The sequence below is a fragment of the Ambystoma mexicanum genome, chromosome 5p (genome assembly GCF_040938575.1).
Source record: "Ambystoma mexicanum isolate Mex_15411 chromosome 5p, UKY_AmexF1_1, whole genome shotgun sequence".
In the NCBI taxonomy this organism is placed as follows: Eukaryota; Metazoa; Chordata; class Amphibia; order Caudata; family Ambystomatidae; genus Ambystoma; species Ambystoma mexicanum.
In genome coordinates this window covers 941,671,500-941,691,656 of record NC_090930.1, presented here as the reverse complement: position 1 = coordinate 941,691,656, position 20,157 = coordinate 941,671,500, and the positions used below count along the sequence as shown (strand labels likewise).

General features: G+C 45.5%; 1 protein-coding gene across 10 annotated transcripts in view; it reads right to left on the bottom strand.

The window, feature by feature from the left end:
- PPP4R1 (protein phosphatase 4 regulatory subunit 1) overlaps positions 1-20,157 on the bottom strand; it is a 1,265,416-nt gene that overhangs the window by 678,149 nt on the left and 567,110 nt on the right. For all 10 annotated transcript variants that reach the window (XM_069613385.1, XM_069613380.1, XM_069613382.1 and 7 more), the window contains one exon: positions 4,990-5,123. In XM_069613385.1, coding sequence (XP_069469486.1) covers positions 4,990-5,123 — 134 coding nt within the window. The remainder of the gene's footprint in view (positions 1-4,989; positions 5,124-20,157) is intronic.

Sequence of the window (20,157 nt, the reverse complement as noted above, 5' to 3'; positions counted from 1 at the left end):
GGGCGCAGAGGCCCGAGGTAGGGGGGTGGTGGTGTTGTAGGAATGTTCGTTGTATCATCGCCACCGTCGTCGTCCGTACCCATCGCTGTATCCGTCGCCGTATCATCCCCGAGGGTCCGGCGAGGGGGATGAGGGGTCCACAGGCCTTGTGGGCACGAAGGGCAGTGAGGGGTGGACTCTCCTCTGCTTGTTAGGAGGGCTTCCCGATGGTCCAGGTTCTGGATCCTCCGTCGGGGTCCGTGGCAACCTCGTCCTTTTCTCAGTACATAAGGATTGTATCGCCAACAAAATGGCTGCTGAGCTATCCTGGGGCTCGGGCAATGGCTGCGACGGGCGGGATGGCTGCTCCACTGGGCCCTTGTTGTCGCCATTGTTGCTATCTTCGATCACATCAGCAGGATCCTTCCCCTGGGATCGAACCTTCTCGAATCTCTCGTTGAGGCCCTCGAACCTCTCGTTGAGGCCTTTCACGGTTTCCACCAGATCCTCCATGGAGGCTGAATTCGAGTCCGTAATGGCCACCGCCCCCGCCCTTTTTCCACCGGGGTCTTAACGATGGGCTGGAAAGAGGATTCCCTCCGCAGTGGCAGGGAAACTCTGGGCCCTGAGGCCGCCTCCACTGGCGTAGTCTCTGCCGGCTTCGCCACGGCCGCTGCAATAACCTCGATAGAGGCCTTTGCCAGGTGGATCAAGGCCCTAACCACCTGAGGTGTGTCTTGGGCCTTCGCTTTGGGTGGAAGGTCATCGCCTCGCTCCCCCTCTGCTCCCTTCGAGATCGACCGGGGCCTCTCCAGAAGCTTACCCGGGTTCTCGGACTTCCTCTTCCCCGAACCAGAGCGCTGGCTTGCGGTTGATCGTGCCGGGGAAGTCGCGCCCTGCTTGGCAGCCGAAGAGCCCGACCTTTTGGCGCTCCCGGTGCTTGGCCTTCTGTTGGGCCCCCGTTGCCGGGGCACCCTCGCAGGACTTAGAAGACCGCTCAGACTTTTTCTTCGCCTTCTCACCTGCTGTGCCCTTCTCCAGCCAGGCGGCGAGGCAGGAACAAAGATCTTGCTTGGTCCGTTCCGACAGGTTCTTGCAGAACGCACAGTCCTTTTCCATGTGCGTCTTGTCCTCATGAAAGCAGTAGAGACATCTCGAATGCTCGTCCTCCTTGAAAACATTTTGAAATCCGCATCCCGGGCAGCTCCTGAACAGCTTGGATCCGGGAGTCGAGCTTCCCTTGTCCTGGGCCATGTCCGTTGAGGCAGGCCTCAGATCTTCTGGAACCTCCAAGAAGCGTAACTCGACGAAAACCTCACCTTTGAGGGGCGTAGAAGAATTCCGAAACGGGTCCCCGTTATCGGAAGTGGAAACGGTGGAGCTTGAGGCTCGATTAAACCAAAAAAATGCGAAAATCTCCTGAAAAAGCGCAAAGACGCAGTAAAAGCTCGAGAGCTAAGCACGAGGACTCCCAACACTTGAACATGCAGTAAAAATCTGAGGATGGCTGCCAGGGGAGGGGGCTTAGGGAGAGAGCAGTCATTGGCTGGGGGCAGTATGACCCAGAGATCAGTGATTGGTTACTACTAAGAAAGACATATCAGAAACAAAACTGATACTGATTTTTTCTTTACCGAGGATTCCCAGCCTGACGGGGAATATTCATGAGCATGTGAATCCATGCCAGACCCCATGCTGGAGAAGTAACAATGTTATCGTATGCGGATGATATGCTGCTTTTGTTGTTGAATCCAGAAGCATGTGGAGACATAATTAAAGATATGTTTCAAGGAAGTAGGTGAACTATCGGGACAAAGTAAATTGGGATAAAACAGAGGTTTTTCCATTGTCTAGAATGTGCGATAGTACGATTTTGCACTCATGGAATTGTAAGTGGTCACCAGGGGGGGGGGGGGGTCATGTATTTAGGAATACATATTATTGGGGATTTGAGTAAATTGTTACAACATAATCTGGACCAAGTAACCTCGAACATATCATTACTGATAAAGAGATGGGAGAGGTTGACATTAACTTTATGGGCAAAAATTAATGCAATCAAAATGGTTCTCTTGCCTAAGATCTTATATGTTATTCAATCCATCCCTTTATTGATATATAAAAAACAATAAAGATTGATAAACTCTTTCAGTCCTTTTGATGGGGTCCTTGGAAAAAAACCTTGTGTTCCAAAATATATACTGATGCAAAGTGCGGAAAAAGGGGGACTCGGATATCCAGATTTAATGAAATATTATAAGGCATATATACTTAAGTTCATACTATTTTAGGGGAATAAATGAAAAGGAACCGATCTGGCTGAGTATGGAAAGGGGTATATGTGCACCATATGATTTACGGAATATTTATAGTATGGGTAAATTGCTGAATAAACGGTTGAGGCTGATCCCGGTAGTAGCAACTAGACATAGGGTTGTGGTTTAGAGAAAATGGACAGGGATATGACTTCAGCGCGGATGCTTCTATATGGTATAATGAAGCTTTGCAAGTAAATAATAAATGTCTCATTTGGATTAATAAGGGAATTCTGAAGCTGGGAGATGTGATGGATGGAAACCGAGTATTGGGATTTGAGGAACTGCAGTGTAGATATGGTTTAAATCAGAGAGAATTGAATAGATACTTGGCTTTAGCTTGCATGATTAATTTGAGGATAGATATGGCTGGTGGATCTTTTGGGGGAAAACCAGAAATTAGTAAATTATTGGAAGGTCAGGAATATTGTGTACAAACATATACAATTTATGCATATTGACATTGACAAAAATGTTTCAATCTGCATGGATTGGATTGAAGGAACATTGGTCACAGGATATTGGTAGGGTTATTACTGATGTGGATTGGAGTGACATTCTGAAGATGAATTTGAACTTGGCAGTAGACATGGGTTTACGTTTGATTCGACAAAGTCGTTTGAAGGCTATATTGGACACCAGTTAAGATGTTTAAATTTGGGCTTCAATCTAATGATTTATGTTGGTGTTGTGATATTGGTAGAGGCTCTCTTTTACATTTGCTGTGCGAGTGCCCAAGAGTACAATTGTTTTGGAAGGATGTCATTGATAGAACTGATCTGATTTATGGAATACAATTACAAAGATCTGCAGCAAACAATTTTATTATCACATAAAGATAGATGCGTGCGTGCTAGAAAACATACTTATTGGATGGATAGGGCCATGATGGTAGCAACTAAGATAATTCTCAGAATTTAGAAAAAAAGGAAAAAGCCTAGTGTTGAAGAATGGTTAACAGAATTGCATGTTTTATCACAGTATGATAAGGTTTCATTGGAAAATGAAGATAAAAAGGAGGAATACATGAAGTTATGGGGACCTTTTTTGGCCCTTTATGATTGATGTGACAGTAGGGCTGTTCTAGTGGATGTCTCATCTAAAGGAGAAGGTGGGATAAGGTGGAGGTGGAGTTTATTTATTTTTTCGTTCTTCCCACTTGTGTTGTCTATTGTGTTTTGTGTATACGTGCCAGTTTGACTTTGTGTTTCACAGGATAAAGCTATTTTGATGGATTAGACGAAATATGATGCTTGAATTGACTTGCAAATTAAGTTGTGATGATTTGCTGTGAGACATTGTTTACTTTATGCAGTTGTTATTGTTTCTTATTTGCAAACTTAATAAAGTGTTTTTTATGAAAAACAATGGGGTGCAGTTTTGTGGTTGGTCTTTGTCTGTTCTCTGAGAGGAATAGTCATTTTGGCTGTGCGTGCCTACAAAGGCTCTCTAGAACCCACAATATTTCCTTTGTGTAAGAGTCGTCCAATTCTAGCTGGATGAGGGTCCCCCAGGCCGGGATTCCAATCTACATCCTGTTGTGTGTGCCTGTGAAAGTGGAGTATGGCAGGCATGAATGGCTAGCGGGCAAAGCGTTGAATGATTCATGGATGTCAATTAGATGTTGGCCGAAGATCTAGGAGTGCCACTGCTGCTTCTACGATATCTTCTCAAGGTGAAGCTTTGCTCCTTCCTATGGAGAGGAATCTGTTCTCAGGATCTTTGTCTGTTCTGAAGAGAACAGCTAGATCCTCCTCCTATGCAGTTCTGTGTGCAATCCATTGAGCTCCTGCTTCCTTTGTATGGCACTAGGAATGAGGTGGGTTTCCTGCTGCTATACTCTAACCTAATGTGGTATTGCTGTTGATCAAACACTACTAATTCATCTTGGGACATCAGGAGTTGGGCTCTTACAATCTTTCATCGACGAAAGCATCCACATCCAGTTCTTAAAGTCCTTTGTCCTCACCTGAGCATCACTGGCCTGCATCGGAAAGGTGTTAGTAGGGCATAATCTCAATGCTGCAAAGTCCTTATGTCCACCATCCCGAGGGTCGTCTCTTGTGGATCTTCTAACTAAGAATGAGCCGCAAGGAACCATCCTCCTACACGCAGAGGCTGTGTGTGCGCAGTGTATAGATCAAGTGTTGGAATTGCGGCCTGTAAAACCAGCTGTCTCTTTGGACCACTGCACCCTCTGAACATGGACCTTTTCCACCGAACTTTGCAGCAACTTCTCCATCCTTGCACATTGAAACAGTCACTAGGTGTGGCCTAAATCATCGAGGACTCAGCATACAGAACATCTAACAGGGTACCACCACTGAAATGGTTTGCTTTTCATCCTCTTGGGCGACGTCTGCAACCTTAGTCTTCAGGGCCTATGCTTGTAGAGAGCCTGGGACAGGGACTCATCTTGTGGGTTCCTCCATCCTCCCCACCCTTATTGCTGCTATTTCTGCAGATCCCCTGGGACTGTGGTAAAATGTACCTGCGTTTTCATCAGGGAGGGTTGGACAGGAGTCGGAGGTAGCCACAGCGCGCCTCCTCACTTTGTCCACTGCCCTTAGTGAGTGCTATTAATGGCTGGTAAAACCCACAGCGCCCTTCATAATTCCCAAGGTAGAATGCCCTTTGGACACCAGAGCCAAAAAGCAAAGCAAATGAATGAAAATACGCAAAACATATGTAGTACCTGCTGGACACACTTGTCACTTTCTCATCCTCTGAGCTTCTTGCTTCTTCTTCCTTGAAAAACTGACCAGAAGTGGATGGATCAGCAAATGTAGATATGAATGGCCCCAAGGATTGGAAGGCAGCTTGGCGCACCTAGGGAGAAGCATTACACTTAAACCAGGTTTTCAATTTAAAATAATCTCAGGATACAAATCATCTCTTAATAGATCTTAAACTAGCTCCACCATATAAAAAAAGAATAATTTACATCTTGTGTAAAAATAAATTATTCACAATACGCATCGATATTGCCAACGCTGCTCTATGCAACATTAACCAATCTCAAAACCTTTATTCGACACAGTCATCAGGTTACAATACATTACAAAATTGGCAAAATGGGCAAAGTCATACAATTAAAAATACCACAGCTAAACGACTTGGATCAAAGTCTAAAATGTAGCACTAACAGGGCTTGTAACAACAACACAAGACATCAGTTATCACTAACAAGTAGGCACAACCATACCCAAAAGCAGTTGGGCACCAGGAGAGAAATACTTGCAGCCTGGAGCCCGGTTAAAGTGCTGTACTCCTTCTCCTCAGCAGCCATGCTCTGTGCAAGTAGCGGGCCACAGGAAGTGCGCGATTGTCTCCTCTGTGGCCCCGCACGATCGACCTCTCGTTGCATCGGGGCTCTTCTATTTGGAAGTAAAAGCAGTAATTGGCAGGATCCCTAGCCTAAGCCTCATGTATAGTGATCGAACATAGGCAGGACTGATCTGATCCAGATAGGCTTTGAAGCACTTTATGTGTCTCTTATCCAGATACTCTGGGTGAATCTACGTGATTTTACCGAACCCAAACGTTTGACTCCCAAAAGTTCGAATTTTTTATTTTCCACAAATATATATGTGGCGGGAGACCCCCCCCCCCCCACATCCCCACCACCTTACCCCTATACATTTTTGTATACACTCCCCCTGTCCCCCAAATATATATATGCGGCGGAAAATTGGGGGTCGGACTTTTGGGAGTCGAACTTTTGGTATTCGGTCCTTTTGTACATTACCAGTCTGGGCCCAGCTTTAGCTTGGAAACTTTGAGGCCCCTTGCTCTCTGTCTTATAAGAGGCTTACAATGGCTTCAACTCGAAGCACAAAGGCTTCCAGGGTCATTCCAAAACTCACCCAAGTACAGACAGAATAATCATTTTTTTATATGGGAGAGCCATTTCAGGCCGCTGGCTCCTTCAAAGGACATGATATGTGAAAGAGCGCCCCTGCATGGTTCCAGAGCTAGTTTTGACCAGACTGACCCATAGCGAGACAGGTCGAAACATGATATCAGTGCTCAGGGGGAGGGTGCATATTCCAAATGAACTAATGTGGTCGGAGCACTGCGTGGTAATAATAGTTTCTTCAAGAAGTGGTTTTCCCTTCTTAGAATCGGCTTAACCATCTCAATCCCCCATACCGATGAACCATAAAGGGCAGCTGAAACCGCCTGACTTTGATCAAAATATTATGCGTGTGAAATTGCACCACTCCCATGATAGGTTAAAAAGGTAAAAATAGCCCTACTAAATTTGTTCAACGTGACGGCAACCCGATTTATCCGATAGGCCCGACCTGGATATGCCCGACATCTCACGCCTAAATCGTCAAATCTATCAACTTGTTCAATTAAAATATCATCGATCTTTAAGTGGAGCGAGACAGTCTTTGCATATTTCGGCTTTATGACCATCGACTTGGTTTTTGCAGCATTAATTCGGAGACCTAGCTCACTAGATTTCCTTAGAAAGATTGATAGGGATTCCTTCAGGCCCTGCTGTGTCATTACTATTACGACAGCGTCATCGGCATAGAATGCCAGGTATTTAGTTCTAGACTGCTTGGAGCAGACCTGCCCCCGCCCCCCTTCATAGCTTGTCAATGATCTCCTGTATGTAGAGGTTAAATAGGCAGGGCTGCGCCCTGGCTCCCCTCCTGACACCCAGAGCCACCTCAAAAGTATGTGGTTTGATGACGCCACATATTATAGCATACGCAGGACACAGTATTTGAATAGAGTGATGATATAAAACTAATCAAATACTGTGGTACTTTACACTTTGTTAGCACTTGCCATAGTTGTTCTCGGAGAACAGAATCAAATGTTGTCCTGAGGTCCACAAACAATACATACAGATGTCTTTTCTGAAGGACTGCACATTTTTGAAAAATGAGAGATAGCATGAGACACTGATGTACTTGTCCCACAACCCTTTTGGAACCCTGCCTGATCGACACTAAATCACCCTATTTTTTTTTACCCATATTTGGAGGCGATTCCCAATTGTTTTTCCAAACATTTTCCCAACCCCATCTAGCAGGGAGATTGGTCTAAAGTTGGCGGCCTGTCCCTACCACCCTTCTTATAAACCGGGATAACTGCCCTAAACCATAAGTCTGGGTTGCGCCGCATGTCCCGTTTCAACTGTTGCAGAAAATAGCGGAGACAGACAGAAGGAGGGTCATAATAAGGGAATTGGTAGAGAACAAGGAGATAAGCCTTGTAAATAAATATGCCCCGAATCAAAATACAGCAGCATATTTCAGAACTTTGTGCACTAACCTTAGCATGTGTATGAGGAGTGCAGTGATCTGGGGAGGGGACTTTAACTGTGTATTAAATCCGAGGGTGGATAGATCAGATGGGAAGATGGATAGACCTGCCCCAGCTGCTAAAGCGTTACAGACACTACTAGATGATTTTGATATGAAGGATGTCTGGAGGATGAGACACCCCCAAGAAAGGCAATATTCGCATTATTCCGCCCTGCAGCAGTTACATACGAGGCTGGACTATGTCTTTGCCACATCAGAGGTAATGAGGTAGATTACACAGGCGGAATATAAAGCGAGGATCCTTTCAGCCCACTCGCCCCTTGTCCTCGGATGGCAATACTGCCCCCCGAGAGCAAGGATCCCGACATGGCGCCTCCGAGTGGAGGCATTCAAGGACCCCCTTTATAGGGAAGATATGAGGGCGGAGATTATAAACTATTTGAGACAAATACTGGTAGTGTGGCCTCTGCGGGCACATTATGGGAAGCTTTCAAGGTTGTGATGATAGGGACAGCCATTGCAAAATCTAAAGGCCTGCAGGGTGGGATCTTGGCTGACCTACAAGAAACAGAGGTATCTGGAAAAGGCACTGAAAGGAGGAACTAACATGAAGGAAGACATGGAGCTGATACCAACACTGCAGCAGAAATGCGCGGGGATTGTGTAACCTCAACTATAAAAAATATATAGAGAGACAGCATGCGGGAGGGGACAAGACAGGAAGGCTCTTGGCATGGTTATATAAGAGCGAAACCCACGATTAGAACAATAACGAGAGAAGACGGAAGTGTAGCTGACACCCAAGAGGGCGTCAATCAGGAGTTTGCAGATTATAGGTTGCTATATGAGGATGAGGGGGGAGAAAATCACGCGATGATAACAGAAACTCTGGGGGACATAGGACTGCCTAGGATAAGTGTTGAGGAGAGGGAGGAGCTGGATGCACCGATTACTTTGGAGGAGCTAGAAGAGGTGGTAAGGCAGCTGCCCACTAGTAAGAGTCTGGGGGCTGATGGATTCCCAAGTGACTTTTATAAAGTATATAAAGAAGAGGTGCACCCCCCAATGTTAGAAATGTTAAATGAAGTGTTTGAGGTGGGAAGGCTGACGGAGTCACTTAGAGAAGCGATCATAATACCGCTTCCCAAGCCCAACAAGCCTGGGCATAGCTGTGGTTCCTACAGACCTTTGTCAAAGTTGAACCAAGACAGCAAGATCTTGACGGCTGTTTTGATAAACAGACTGCGGAGAATTATTAGCAAACTAATTCACCCCGACCAGGCAGGCTATGTCCCGAATAGAAATATAACTAATAATCACAGATGACTCCAACGGGTTATCGAGTTTGGGAATGAGAACGAGGGCGAAATGGCAATTGTGTCCTTGGACGCGGTAAAAGCCTTTGACTCGGTCAAGTGGCCATGGCTGATGGCGGCCCTGGCGGGCTATGGGATGGTGCCTGGATATATACAGTGGGCGAAGATGCTATACAGTGAACCTTTGGCCAGAGTTAGAACGGGAACAGTGATATCGGAATGGTGGCAACTCCGTAGGGGCACCAGACAGGGATGTCCATGGTCCCCAATGCTCTATATATTAGCCCTGGAACCCCTAGCAATATACCTTAGACAACAACAGGATATCGTAGGCATCGCGGTGGGAGAGGTGCGACACTTGATCTCCTTGTATGCGGACGATTTGCTGCTGTACTTGCGGCACCCGGAGGAGAATCTTCAGTACATCCTGGAGGTGATGGAGAGATATGCAGGGCTGTCTGGTATAGCGGTGAATCCTCAATAATCAAGCATTTTCCCACTAGGCGGCTATAAAGGGACCCCAGTGGGATGGTTACCGGTGTTACAGATACCATGGGCAGTTAATACTTTTCGTTATCTTGGGATAGACGTGTACCACACAGTGGAAGAGGAGCATAGGCACAACAGTGAGGTAGCCATTAAGAAAATTGAGAATTGCATGAGATTCTGGGCGAAGCTGCCCCTAGCAGTGATGGGGTGGGGGCAATGCTAAAGATGGTGGTCCTACCTAGGCTCCTGCACTGTTTTGGGAACATACCATACCTAATACCCAAAAGGTTCTTCATCAAACTGAATAGTATGTGCAGATTTCTTGTGGCATGGCACACGAAATAGAGTGGCACTATGGAAGCTACAGAACTTTTATGAGAAAGGAGAGATAAAATTGCCTAATTACGAGGTCTACTATATAGCGAGCCAACAGTATATCTCCAAATGGCTCTCAGATGAAATGACCCCCGAATCCAGGTTGTTTGAACAAGACTGTGCTCCATATTATTTAAAAGAGATGATCTGGCTGCCCAAGCGATGATACTTGGATGGAAGATGTGGCGCTGGGCATGCCTGATGATGGGGAACCCATTCCCATGTTCCTCGCAGTTACCACTAGTTGCATTGGCAGGGGGAGAAATGCAGTTGAGGATGATCATCACGAACCACTGGGAAATGGTTGGGTTAGTCACGATGGGGGATATCTGGCGAGAAGGAGATAACGTGGATTTCGAAGTGCTGGGGGAGGAAACGGGGTTACACACAGGCCAGTATATCACGTATCATAGAATGGTGCATAGAATTAGGAGAACATGGCCTGAAACGGCACTGGAAGAGGAACCAGATGCTATCATAGATACAATATATGATATAACGGAAGGGGGGCACGAGATCGCTAGACTGTATGAGATGATTATGTGCAAGGTTGGGAAGGAATTAATACAATTGAGACTAGACTGGGAAGCGGAAGTAGGGGCCCCAATGGAGGACGGGATGTGGGAGCGTGCCCTGGGGTACCATAAGAAGGGGTCAAGGAATGCAAGATTAAAACAGATACAAGTGTATATAACACAAAGGGCATATATGACACCCCAGAGGATATCTAGGTTTGAAAATGCAGGACGACAAGCATGTCCCAAATGTGACGAAGAGAAGGCCGGCATGGTACATATGTTTTGGTTATTGAGCGTTTCTAGGGTGAAGTAGCACAAAAACCTGCGGAGAAGGGGGGTCAGGATTGTAATAGATACAGTATGGGCCTGTCTGTTGGGGGGGTGCCCAAAATCACCGAAACTCAAGCATGTAAGTAAACTGAATGATCTAGCATATGTGCTTGCAAAAAGGAGAATTGCCATGGGGTGGAAGACATATCATAGACCACGGGTGGAGGTGTGGTGGAAAGAGTTGCAGAAATGGGCGGATGCAGAAACCATGGTATGGCAGGAGGCGAGCAATGTGGTGGGTGAGGAGGAGGCGGGAACCCTGATGGCCTGGAAATCATTGATAGCGGAATTGTTTGGATCGATACAAGATCTGACAGAACCCACGGAAAGGGAGACCCTACCACGTGAATCAGGAACAGAGTGTGGGGGGAAAATAGGCTTGTAATGGGGGGTGGGATAAGGGAAGCAGTGACCAGAATTAATCAATGTACAACAGAGCTGTTGATATATGTACTGCACGTTTGGTTTGTGTTCTGTTTGTTTGAATAACCAATAAAATTGTTTAAAAAAAAAAATCCTTGACTCCAAAGAGAAAGAAAGCCAAGCAGTTCATCACAACCGGTGAGTCGAGGGGAGAGTCGATAAGAAACCAAACTGTGTTGAACGAAAAGTAGCAAAAAGCTAGTTGAATTGTGAAAGCATAAAGAGCTATTGAGGCTAAACGGGGGAAAACCAGCAACAGAGGAGTCAAGCACCATGTGGGTGCTCACTCAGGAAATCTCTGGGCGATTACTGGGCGATTACTGGGCGATTACCAGATTGTTGAAACTACCAGTACCAGAAGGCCTTGGGAAAGGCAAGAAAAAGGGTTAAATTGGTCATACAGGGGTTTTGTAAAATCCTCTGTACTGTCGAAAGTCTGACTGAAAGATGGTTGTGAAGCGAATAGGGAAGTGAATCCTGCATCGTAAGAGTTGAATGGAAAAAGGCACAATGGACAAGATTGGCAAGAGTGAACCCGAAACAGGGATGCCAATAGAGGGGGCGAAGTCTAAAGTCCCCAAATACAGTGTGTTGACAAGAGTGAACCCAGCCGAGGGATGTCCACAGTGAACTGTTCAAAACAACATTAAGATCTGTTACTATCATAGAAGAGATTGTTTTAAGAAGCTGTAGTGCACCTGGCTGAGGGAAGCTTAATATTGAGAAGGGTCCAAGCACGGAAGAGGGGGACGCAGGGGTGGAAAAAGGCATCACCCAACATCTGGTACAAGAAGGCAAGAGACTTTTTGATAGAAAAGAGACTTAACCACCAAAGACCCTGATTGCTGAGAGCGGAACTGTTGGCGCATGCAAGGAAAGCTCAAGCATGTGCTGTGCCCCAAAATCCTACCTTGTCTCGTGGCGAAAACGTGGGGAAGGGAGACCTTCTTAATATCGAATAGAAAAAAGGAGAAGGGCCCACCATCTATCCAGACCTAGCCTTTGTCCAGCAAAATGATCTAGCTCTTGCTGAAGCTTTTTTTTACAAGAAATCCCAGAAGCAGAAGGCATAGAGAAGGGAAGTCCCTTTTTCTTTTTAAAACAAGGATCACAGGATTGCTTTATAAAAGATAGACATCCACGGAAGGTCTAGTAAAAACACAATTGGTAATACCCAAGAGCCACAGAAAGGTTGTACTGGAGATTGTCCTAAATGCCCCTCAGTAAGGTGGGAATGCACAATCTAAAACCCAGGTGCATATTAGTGGGAAGTTTTACTGGCCAGGTATTTACGCAGTATTAAAACATTCATCCTAACATGCAAAATTTGTCAAAAGACCAGAACACACATCCCATTACCAATCATAGAAATCCCCTTTTCAAGAATCGGCCTGGACATAATTGGTCCTCTACAGACATACCGATTAGGCAATAAATATGGATTCGCAGTGATTTGCCTGTGGCTGAAAGTACCGCGGACGAAACGTTTGCATGAGAAAGGTGCGAACTACCAAAAGTTTGCACCCTTCTCATGCGAACACACAAACTCTCACACACCCCCACTCACAACACACCCATAACACCCTCCCCACCCACACCCTCAGCACACCCCCACTCACACCCCCAACATAAACAAACCCCACTTACCTTCATCTTCTAGTGTGCGGGGGGTTGCGAGGGACACCCCCGCAGCCCACCCTTTTTTTTTTTTTAAACGGAAGGCTGCAGGGGTCCCCTGCAACCCCAACTCACTATACCACGAAGGTGAACTTTTGGTGTTCAAACCTTTGGTGGTAGCATTTTTAGAACTTTTGGTCATTGCAACCATTTATTTTCGGTAAAATTGGCCTAGACCATAAATATGTCCTTGTGATTGTGGATTAGGCAACTAGATATCCCGAGGCCTTCCCGATGGAAAATACCACCACACAGCAGATCCTCAGACATCTTCTACAGTATTTCTCCAGAGTTGGTTTTCCCAAGGAAATACTAAGACTAGGGTTCAAACTTTATGAGTAAGCTTATGGCCGAAGTCAAAGAGCTACTCCACATTACCACTCGACAAACTTGTGTACCATTCCCAAACCGATGGCCTGGTAGAAAGATATAATAAGACTGTGAAACTGATTTTATGAAAATTGATAGACAAGGATGGGAAAGACTGGGGTCAAATGATCCCATGGGCAATATTTGCAGTGAGGAACCCGCCCCCCCAAGCTTGCACTGGGTACTCTCCCTTCAAACTGCTCTATGGTAGAGAGCCCAGAGATGTCATGAACATGCTCCGCGAGAGGAGGCTCCCATTCCCATCTCGCAAACCGCCATCAGAATGCAACAACTCATGAAATTGGTCTGAGACTTGGTTTGTACACATATGGAAAAGGCCTAGAGCCAACAAAAAGCCACTTATGACAAAAAAGTGCACTTAAGATCATTCTCCATAGGACAGAATGTACCAGTGCTTTTACCCACTTCAGAAAACAAACCCGTCTCCAAGTGGCACCGACCTTATGAAATTGTAGAGTGAACAGGAACCTGTAATTACAAAATAGCCCAACCGGACAGAAAACATCAAATCCATTTATATCACGTAAATCTCTTGAAAGAGTGGAAAGAGAACCCATCAGCCATCCATGCCAAAGTACTAGCCTGTCTGGTTCCCGAAGAGATGGATAACTTTGAATTAATCCCTCCCACGCTCTATCCAACAACAAGATTTAAAAGAAGTGGTAGAACATTTCCTGATGTATTCTCAGAAAACCCAGGAAGAGTAAACGGCACCTACCACTATATTAGAACACCTAAAGGTAAAGTGGTTCATTTAAAACCGTATGAACTCCCAGAAGGCCATAAGCAGATAGTGATTGAGGAAATTAACAAAACGTTAAAAGCCAATATTATTGAACCATCTTTAAGCCCATGGTCCTCTCCTATCGTATTGGTCACTAAACCGGACCATACCTGGCCATTCTGCATAGACATCCGTCAAGTTCATGCCATCTCGGACTTCGATGCATATCCCATGCCCCGCATCGATTACCTAATTGACGAACTCAGAGCAGCCACCCTTCTTTCTACCCTAGATTTAACCAAGGGGTACTGGCAAGTTCCCATATACGGGCCAGATAAGGAAAAAAATGTGTTCTCAACGCCTCTAGGACTATTTCAATTTAAAGTCCTACCTTTTGGCTTACACAGTGCGCCAGCCACCTTCCAACGCCTCATGGATCAGATTTTACAACCCTACTCTGATTTCTGTTGAGCTTACATTGACAATATCGTCATTTATAGTAAGACCTGGGAAGACCATATCTTCCATCTTTATACCATCATGAAAGTCCTCAGAAAACCTGGCTTAACTACAAACCCAGCTAAGTGCCGATTGGCCAAATCAGCCACAAAATACCTAGGTTCTTTGTAGGGAATGGGAATGTACAACCTCAACATGAGAAGGTAAAAGCAGTCTTAGATACACCAATCCCAAGACCAGAAGGGATCTTCGAGCTTTTCTTAGGTTAACAGGCTATTTAAAAAATAAAAAATAAATGTAATTACTTGTGTTTAATCAAATAAGATTTTTACAAGATCCGAGAAGAAGGTTCTGAAGATAAACAGAAAAGCCGAGAAGCAGAAGGAGACGGAGACAAAAAAGAGGGAAATCACAGAAGCACGAGATCAGAGAAGAGTCCACAGCAAATCAAGTCAATTCAAATCGTCGAGTCCAGTCCTAGCATTAGGAGGTTCACAAAAGTCACGAAGAAGGTGGATCCTGTGTAAGTGTTTGGCAGAGTCTAGTGTTGTTCAAGGCAATTTCCAAGAGCTTTGCCGTCGCTAAGGACCATCTCCTTAGCTCACCTGAAATAAGGCGGTTCCACCATGTGTCTTCCTCGATGAGTGTCGAGCCTGCGATAAGTGGCAACGGGTAAGCAGCTCTTTCCGGTCTCATTTGCGGACACCCCATCAGTAGGTGCCTTAAGAATTCAGGTTGGTTTGGGTCCTTGCAGAGTCTGCAGTTGTTCAGGGTGCTGATCGTCCTGATGGCCAAGATTTCTTGTGTTGGCAATAGGTTTAAACGTGCTCTCAAAGTTTTTTCTCAGCGATTTGTTAGGAAATTGGATGCAGTACGCCTGAGGCACTTTCAGTTTGTTGACCGTCATGGGCAGATGCTTTAGATGTTTATTGGACACTGCTTTCTCATTTGTTAGGACCCAGTCCTGGTTTTCCATTTTTGCCTTCACTCTTTGCGGATTGGAGATCAGATCATCTTCGGTGCAGGCAATGGCCTTCAGTTTGCTTTTCTGTGTTGCGACCCACACGTTTAACAGATTTCAGTGGCCGCTTTGTACTTCTTCAGCGATCAACTGATACAATGGTAAGCTTTCGGGCATCAAGGTTTTTCTGAACAGCTGCATGGTGTTCTGCTCAACTGTTGCAGACTAAAGACAGATTTCCATAGACATTCCAATTTTGGCCATAATTCCGCTGGTATGTTTGGTGTGGCATCCATCCCGTATACCAAAGAGGGGACCACTTTGGCCTTGCAGAATTGTATGGCTGGGAGTAGTGAGAATCTTCCATTCTTTTTATCAATTGCTCTGGTTTGGGATGTTAGGTTTGTTTTGTCCCAGAGGGCTTGTTGCATGTTAGCCTCTTTCGCAGAGCTGTCGATCAATACTCCCAAGTATTTGAAATATGGGACAACTTCTATTTTGATGTTGTCCAGAGCCCAGAGCCCAGAATAGCTTCTCGTTTCTTTTTTGGAATGCTTTACTAAGATAAGTATTTTAGTCTTTGACTTGTTGACTTCGAGGTTATTTTCCTCGATATATTCAAAAGTTTGTTTAACTGGCGATCTGTGTTTGGTCCAATAAAATCAGATCATCAGCATATAGAATGCGAGAGACAGCGCCTTTGCCTACCCTAGGGGCGAAAGATCTGATCTTGGCTTCTGTGTCTTTGTAATCACCCAGGAAGGCAATGAAGAGAGCTGGTGCCAAAAGGACATCCTTGCTTGATTGCCCATTCGAAGGGATTTTTTCTGACAATAGGCCTTGATGGTTTAGGCGTTCGCGTAAGCTGGTGTTCATATGGAGTGCGATCACTAGCTCCGAAATTGAAAGAGGGCAGTTCCATGTTTTAAGTTTTGACCATAATCTTTGTCTGTCCACTTTGTCGAAAGCCTGCGACAGATCGATGAAGGCTAGGAAAACTCGTGGGGCACCTGTCATATTTCCTTTTATTATACTCAAAAGTAAGATGTTGACCACCTTACTTGCCTTTTTCTGGAAGCCCATTTGGAACGGGTCCATGCTGGGTGAGGCTCTAGCCCATTTCTGGAAACATACTAAAAGTAAGGTGGCAAAGATCTTTCCAATGATGTCCAGGAGGGCAATTGGAGGGTAGTTAGCGGGATCTTCCCTATTGCCCTTTTTGAAGATGGGAATGATCACTGCATGGGCGCAGGAGTCCGGTATTATCTTTACTTTCCCACATAGGGAGGGAAAAGATCTTGCTAATGAACGTTTCCCACTCATCCGGGTGCTGCTTTAGGTCAATGTTGGTTAGGCCGTCAGGCCTGGGGGCTCTCGAGGATTTAAGTTTGAGTATCACTCTTTTGATCTCGTCTGTGTCTGTTAAATCGAGCCATGTGGAATCTGCTTTAGGGTCTTGTGGTTGAAGTCGAATTGTGGGAAGTTTGAACAGGGACGAAAAGTGGCTCACCCAGTTGGCTTCAGATACTGAGTTCATAAGTTGCTCATCAGTCTGGCGATCTGTTTTTTTTTTTTTTTTATAAGTGCCCAGAAATCTCTGACTTCTTCCTTCTTAAGGTCCTCAACATTTCCTCTGCGTTGTTCTGGTAAAGGGTAATCCTATGGTGTTTGAGCCAGGCTTTGTATCTCTTGGACTCTTCGCGAAAGGCGGTCCAGGACTCCTCTGTGTTTAATGTTGTCGTTCTTCTCAATTTTCTCAGAGTTATTCTTTTCTGTACCAGGATCTTGTTGTATGCGTGTCCATTGTTTAACCTTGCATTCTTTGCTCCAGTCCGTCCCACTTTGTACGTCAATAAGAGCGGCAAGTTCAGGTTATGGAGAATGTGTTCTCCGTAAGTGCCGTTAGTGGCACTGACGGGAGGAGATGGGCTACTAATGAAGACGATTCGAAGGCAGTGGAAACTGGTGGGGATTGTAACAGTGGGAGACATATGGCAGGAGAGGGAGATTTGGGATGTTGGTGGAGGAAACAGGGTTACATGCAGGGCAATATATCACATAACAGAATGGCACGGCGGATCAGAGAGACATGGTCCGAAATAACGCTAGAAGAGCAGCCTGACATGGCAATAGAAACGATATATGACATAGCAAAAGAAGGGCATGAGATTTCCAGACTATATGAGCTATTGATATCCAGAGTGGGGAAGGAAGTGGCCCAATGGAGACATGACTGGGCAGAAGTAGCCGGGGCACTCATGAGTGATCGAATGTGGGAACGGGCTCAGGGGTACCACAAGAAAGTGTCTATGAATGCGAGGCTACAGCAAATCCAACTATATGTAACCCACAGGGCATATATGACTCCCCAGAGAATGACTAGATTCAAGAATACAGAACGACAAACATGCCCCAAATGTGGGGAGGAAAACCTGGGATGACATATTTTGGGCATGTCCAGAAATTGGGAAGTTCTGGGTAGAAATAGCTAACCGGCTAGATGAGAAAGGGATTAAGATAAATGTTGCATCAGTGTGGGCATATATGATAGGAGGGTTCCCTAGACCACAAAAACTGAAGCATGTAAGCAAGTTAAAGGACTTGGCATATATACTAGCCAAGCGTAGAATTGCCACGGGATGGAAGGCATGTAACAGACCAAGGGTAGAAGTCTGGTGGAGAGACCTTCAGAAATGGACAGAAGCGGAAACAGCAGTATGGCAGGAAGCGGGTGATAAGGGAGGGGAGAAAGAAGCAGAAACCCCGATGGCCTGGAAACATTTAGTGGCTACACTGTATGGGCACACCCAGGACAGGTCAGTAGACCAGGACTCTGCTGAGGATACAGAAAAGGAAATCCCTCTAGAAGAAGCAGATGTGGACTGTGAAGTGGAGTAGGCTCGAGTTGGGGGGGAGGGCAAGGGGTAGGCAGTAGGCATCGAATGATAAATGCAAAATGTTGGAACCTTATGCATGCACTGCAAGTTGTTTTATGTTGATTGTGGGAAAATTAATAAAATAAATTGAAAAATAAATAAATGAATAAGGGCAGCAAATAGTTTGATCTAATGTTTTTTGTATGGAGTGCCCAGACATTAGGGTTTTATAGTTCTCGGTTATGTCTACTATGTCCGCTGCTGTAAGGCGTAGATGTGTGTTGATTATTTGCTTCGATACTAGATTTGTAAGATTCTTTCTGTGGACATCTGGTGGACCAGGTCATTGTTAGCAGGATATGGTCGCTTTCTTTAGTTCTTATTACTACGAATGACGCTATGTATGGAAGGAGCGCGTGGTGACAAAGATATAATCAAGAGTTGCTTCCGAGTTGTCACGTTCCCACGTGGGTAAAAAAGCTGAGTGCCTTGGAGAGAGGCTGCGTTATGGAAATTCCGGGAATTCATTAACTTTTGCCAAGCTCGGCCTCTTTCCTTGGTTGAAGACCTAGGAAGATGTTTGTCAGAGTTTGGGTTAAGAACTGCTCATTTGGCGTTCATATCACCACAGATGATTATGTGGGAGGTCTCGTATTCTGCGTAATTTCAGCAATGGCTTCTGCCACGGAAATACAAAATGTTGTTGGCGTTGTTCTCTGCGGATTCCAATACATGTCGAGAATTGCTAAGTGCGTAGTAATCCATGAGTTTGAAGCCGTCTCGAAGTGGTACCATGATGTAAGGATCGCCAAAAGTCCATAAGACTCAGTTTTATTATGACGTGATCCCTGAGCCAGAGGGGACTGCCAGTAGCAAGCCAGAAGACAGGCGGACCAGCAGTCCTTTCACAGCTGGTGAAATCTCGAAGAAACCATCAAGGGAGGGCTACTCCATCAGCCAGGTTTCTTGTAGGCACAAGATGTCATAGGCTTCCAAGTTCTGGCTTTCCGGATTGGTCAAATGACTGTGGCCTCTGGTGTTCCACAAACCCATATTTAAGGTTTTATTTCTGAAGGAATCATCATCCTGTTGCCGTCGGTCAAACGCTGGTTTGTCGACGGGTGATTGTTGCCATCTCCCTGATTTGTTGTTTAGGGCTGTTTGGAACCACTTCCACTGGCCCCTCAATGTCTTTTTGTCCACAGTGTCACGAGTTGGTTCTTTTTGGAATGGTTTCTCAGAGTCAGATGAGATGGTGCTTTTTGATGCCGCTGAAGGATTGGTCCGGGGCGAGTTCAGCTGGGAACCTGTTGATTTTTATTCGGTCGACAGGCCTGTCCACCTTGTGTCGCTACCTCTGACCTTCTCAAGCTTGCTGAGGAGTGTCCTTTCCCAGATTCTAAAGAAGGCAGTTTAGTCTTCTCTCCCCCGAAGGCCCTTCCTGGCAAAGATGTGAACTGTCAGGAAGAGCTTTACGGGACTTCAAACCTTTGCACTTTAGGCACTCTTGAATCAAAAAATGTTGTGCATGCTCAAATCCATTTCCAGGATAGGGTGAATGTTTATAATACCCTGGGCACTACCCCTCTGGCAATGTGTGATAATAGCTGTATTTTCAATGGAAACCCTGATATCTCTATTGATGCTCAGGAAGAACGAATAGCTGCTACCCTAGCCCTTAATTTGGGGGATAGAGACAACACTACTAGGTGGGGGAAGGGGGGATCTCCCCATTCAAATAGTGGATAAGGAACGTGTGAATGCCATACAAATTGGCCCTATTTCTAGACTGCCTAACAATACTCTACCTGCTCCATTGATGGTTGACTTTGGAGCCAATTGTATAAAAACTCCTGTTGCTACATGTATTTCCACCGCTGCTGCCTCTGCATATTCCGAGGGTGAATCTAATTATACACCCTCTAACTCCAAACCATTTGGGGCAAACTCTACCCCTAGTGATCTGGTAAAACATGAGTTACTTTCACATGTGAACTTGCGAACCTCTATCGTTAGGAACTTAGATAGTTCCATATC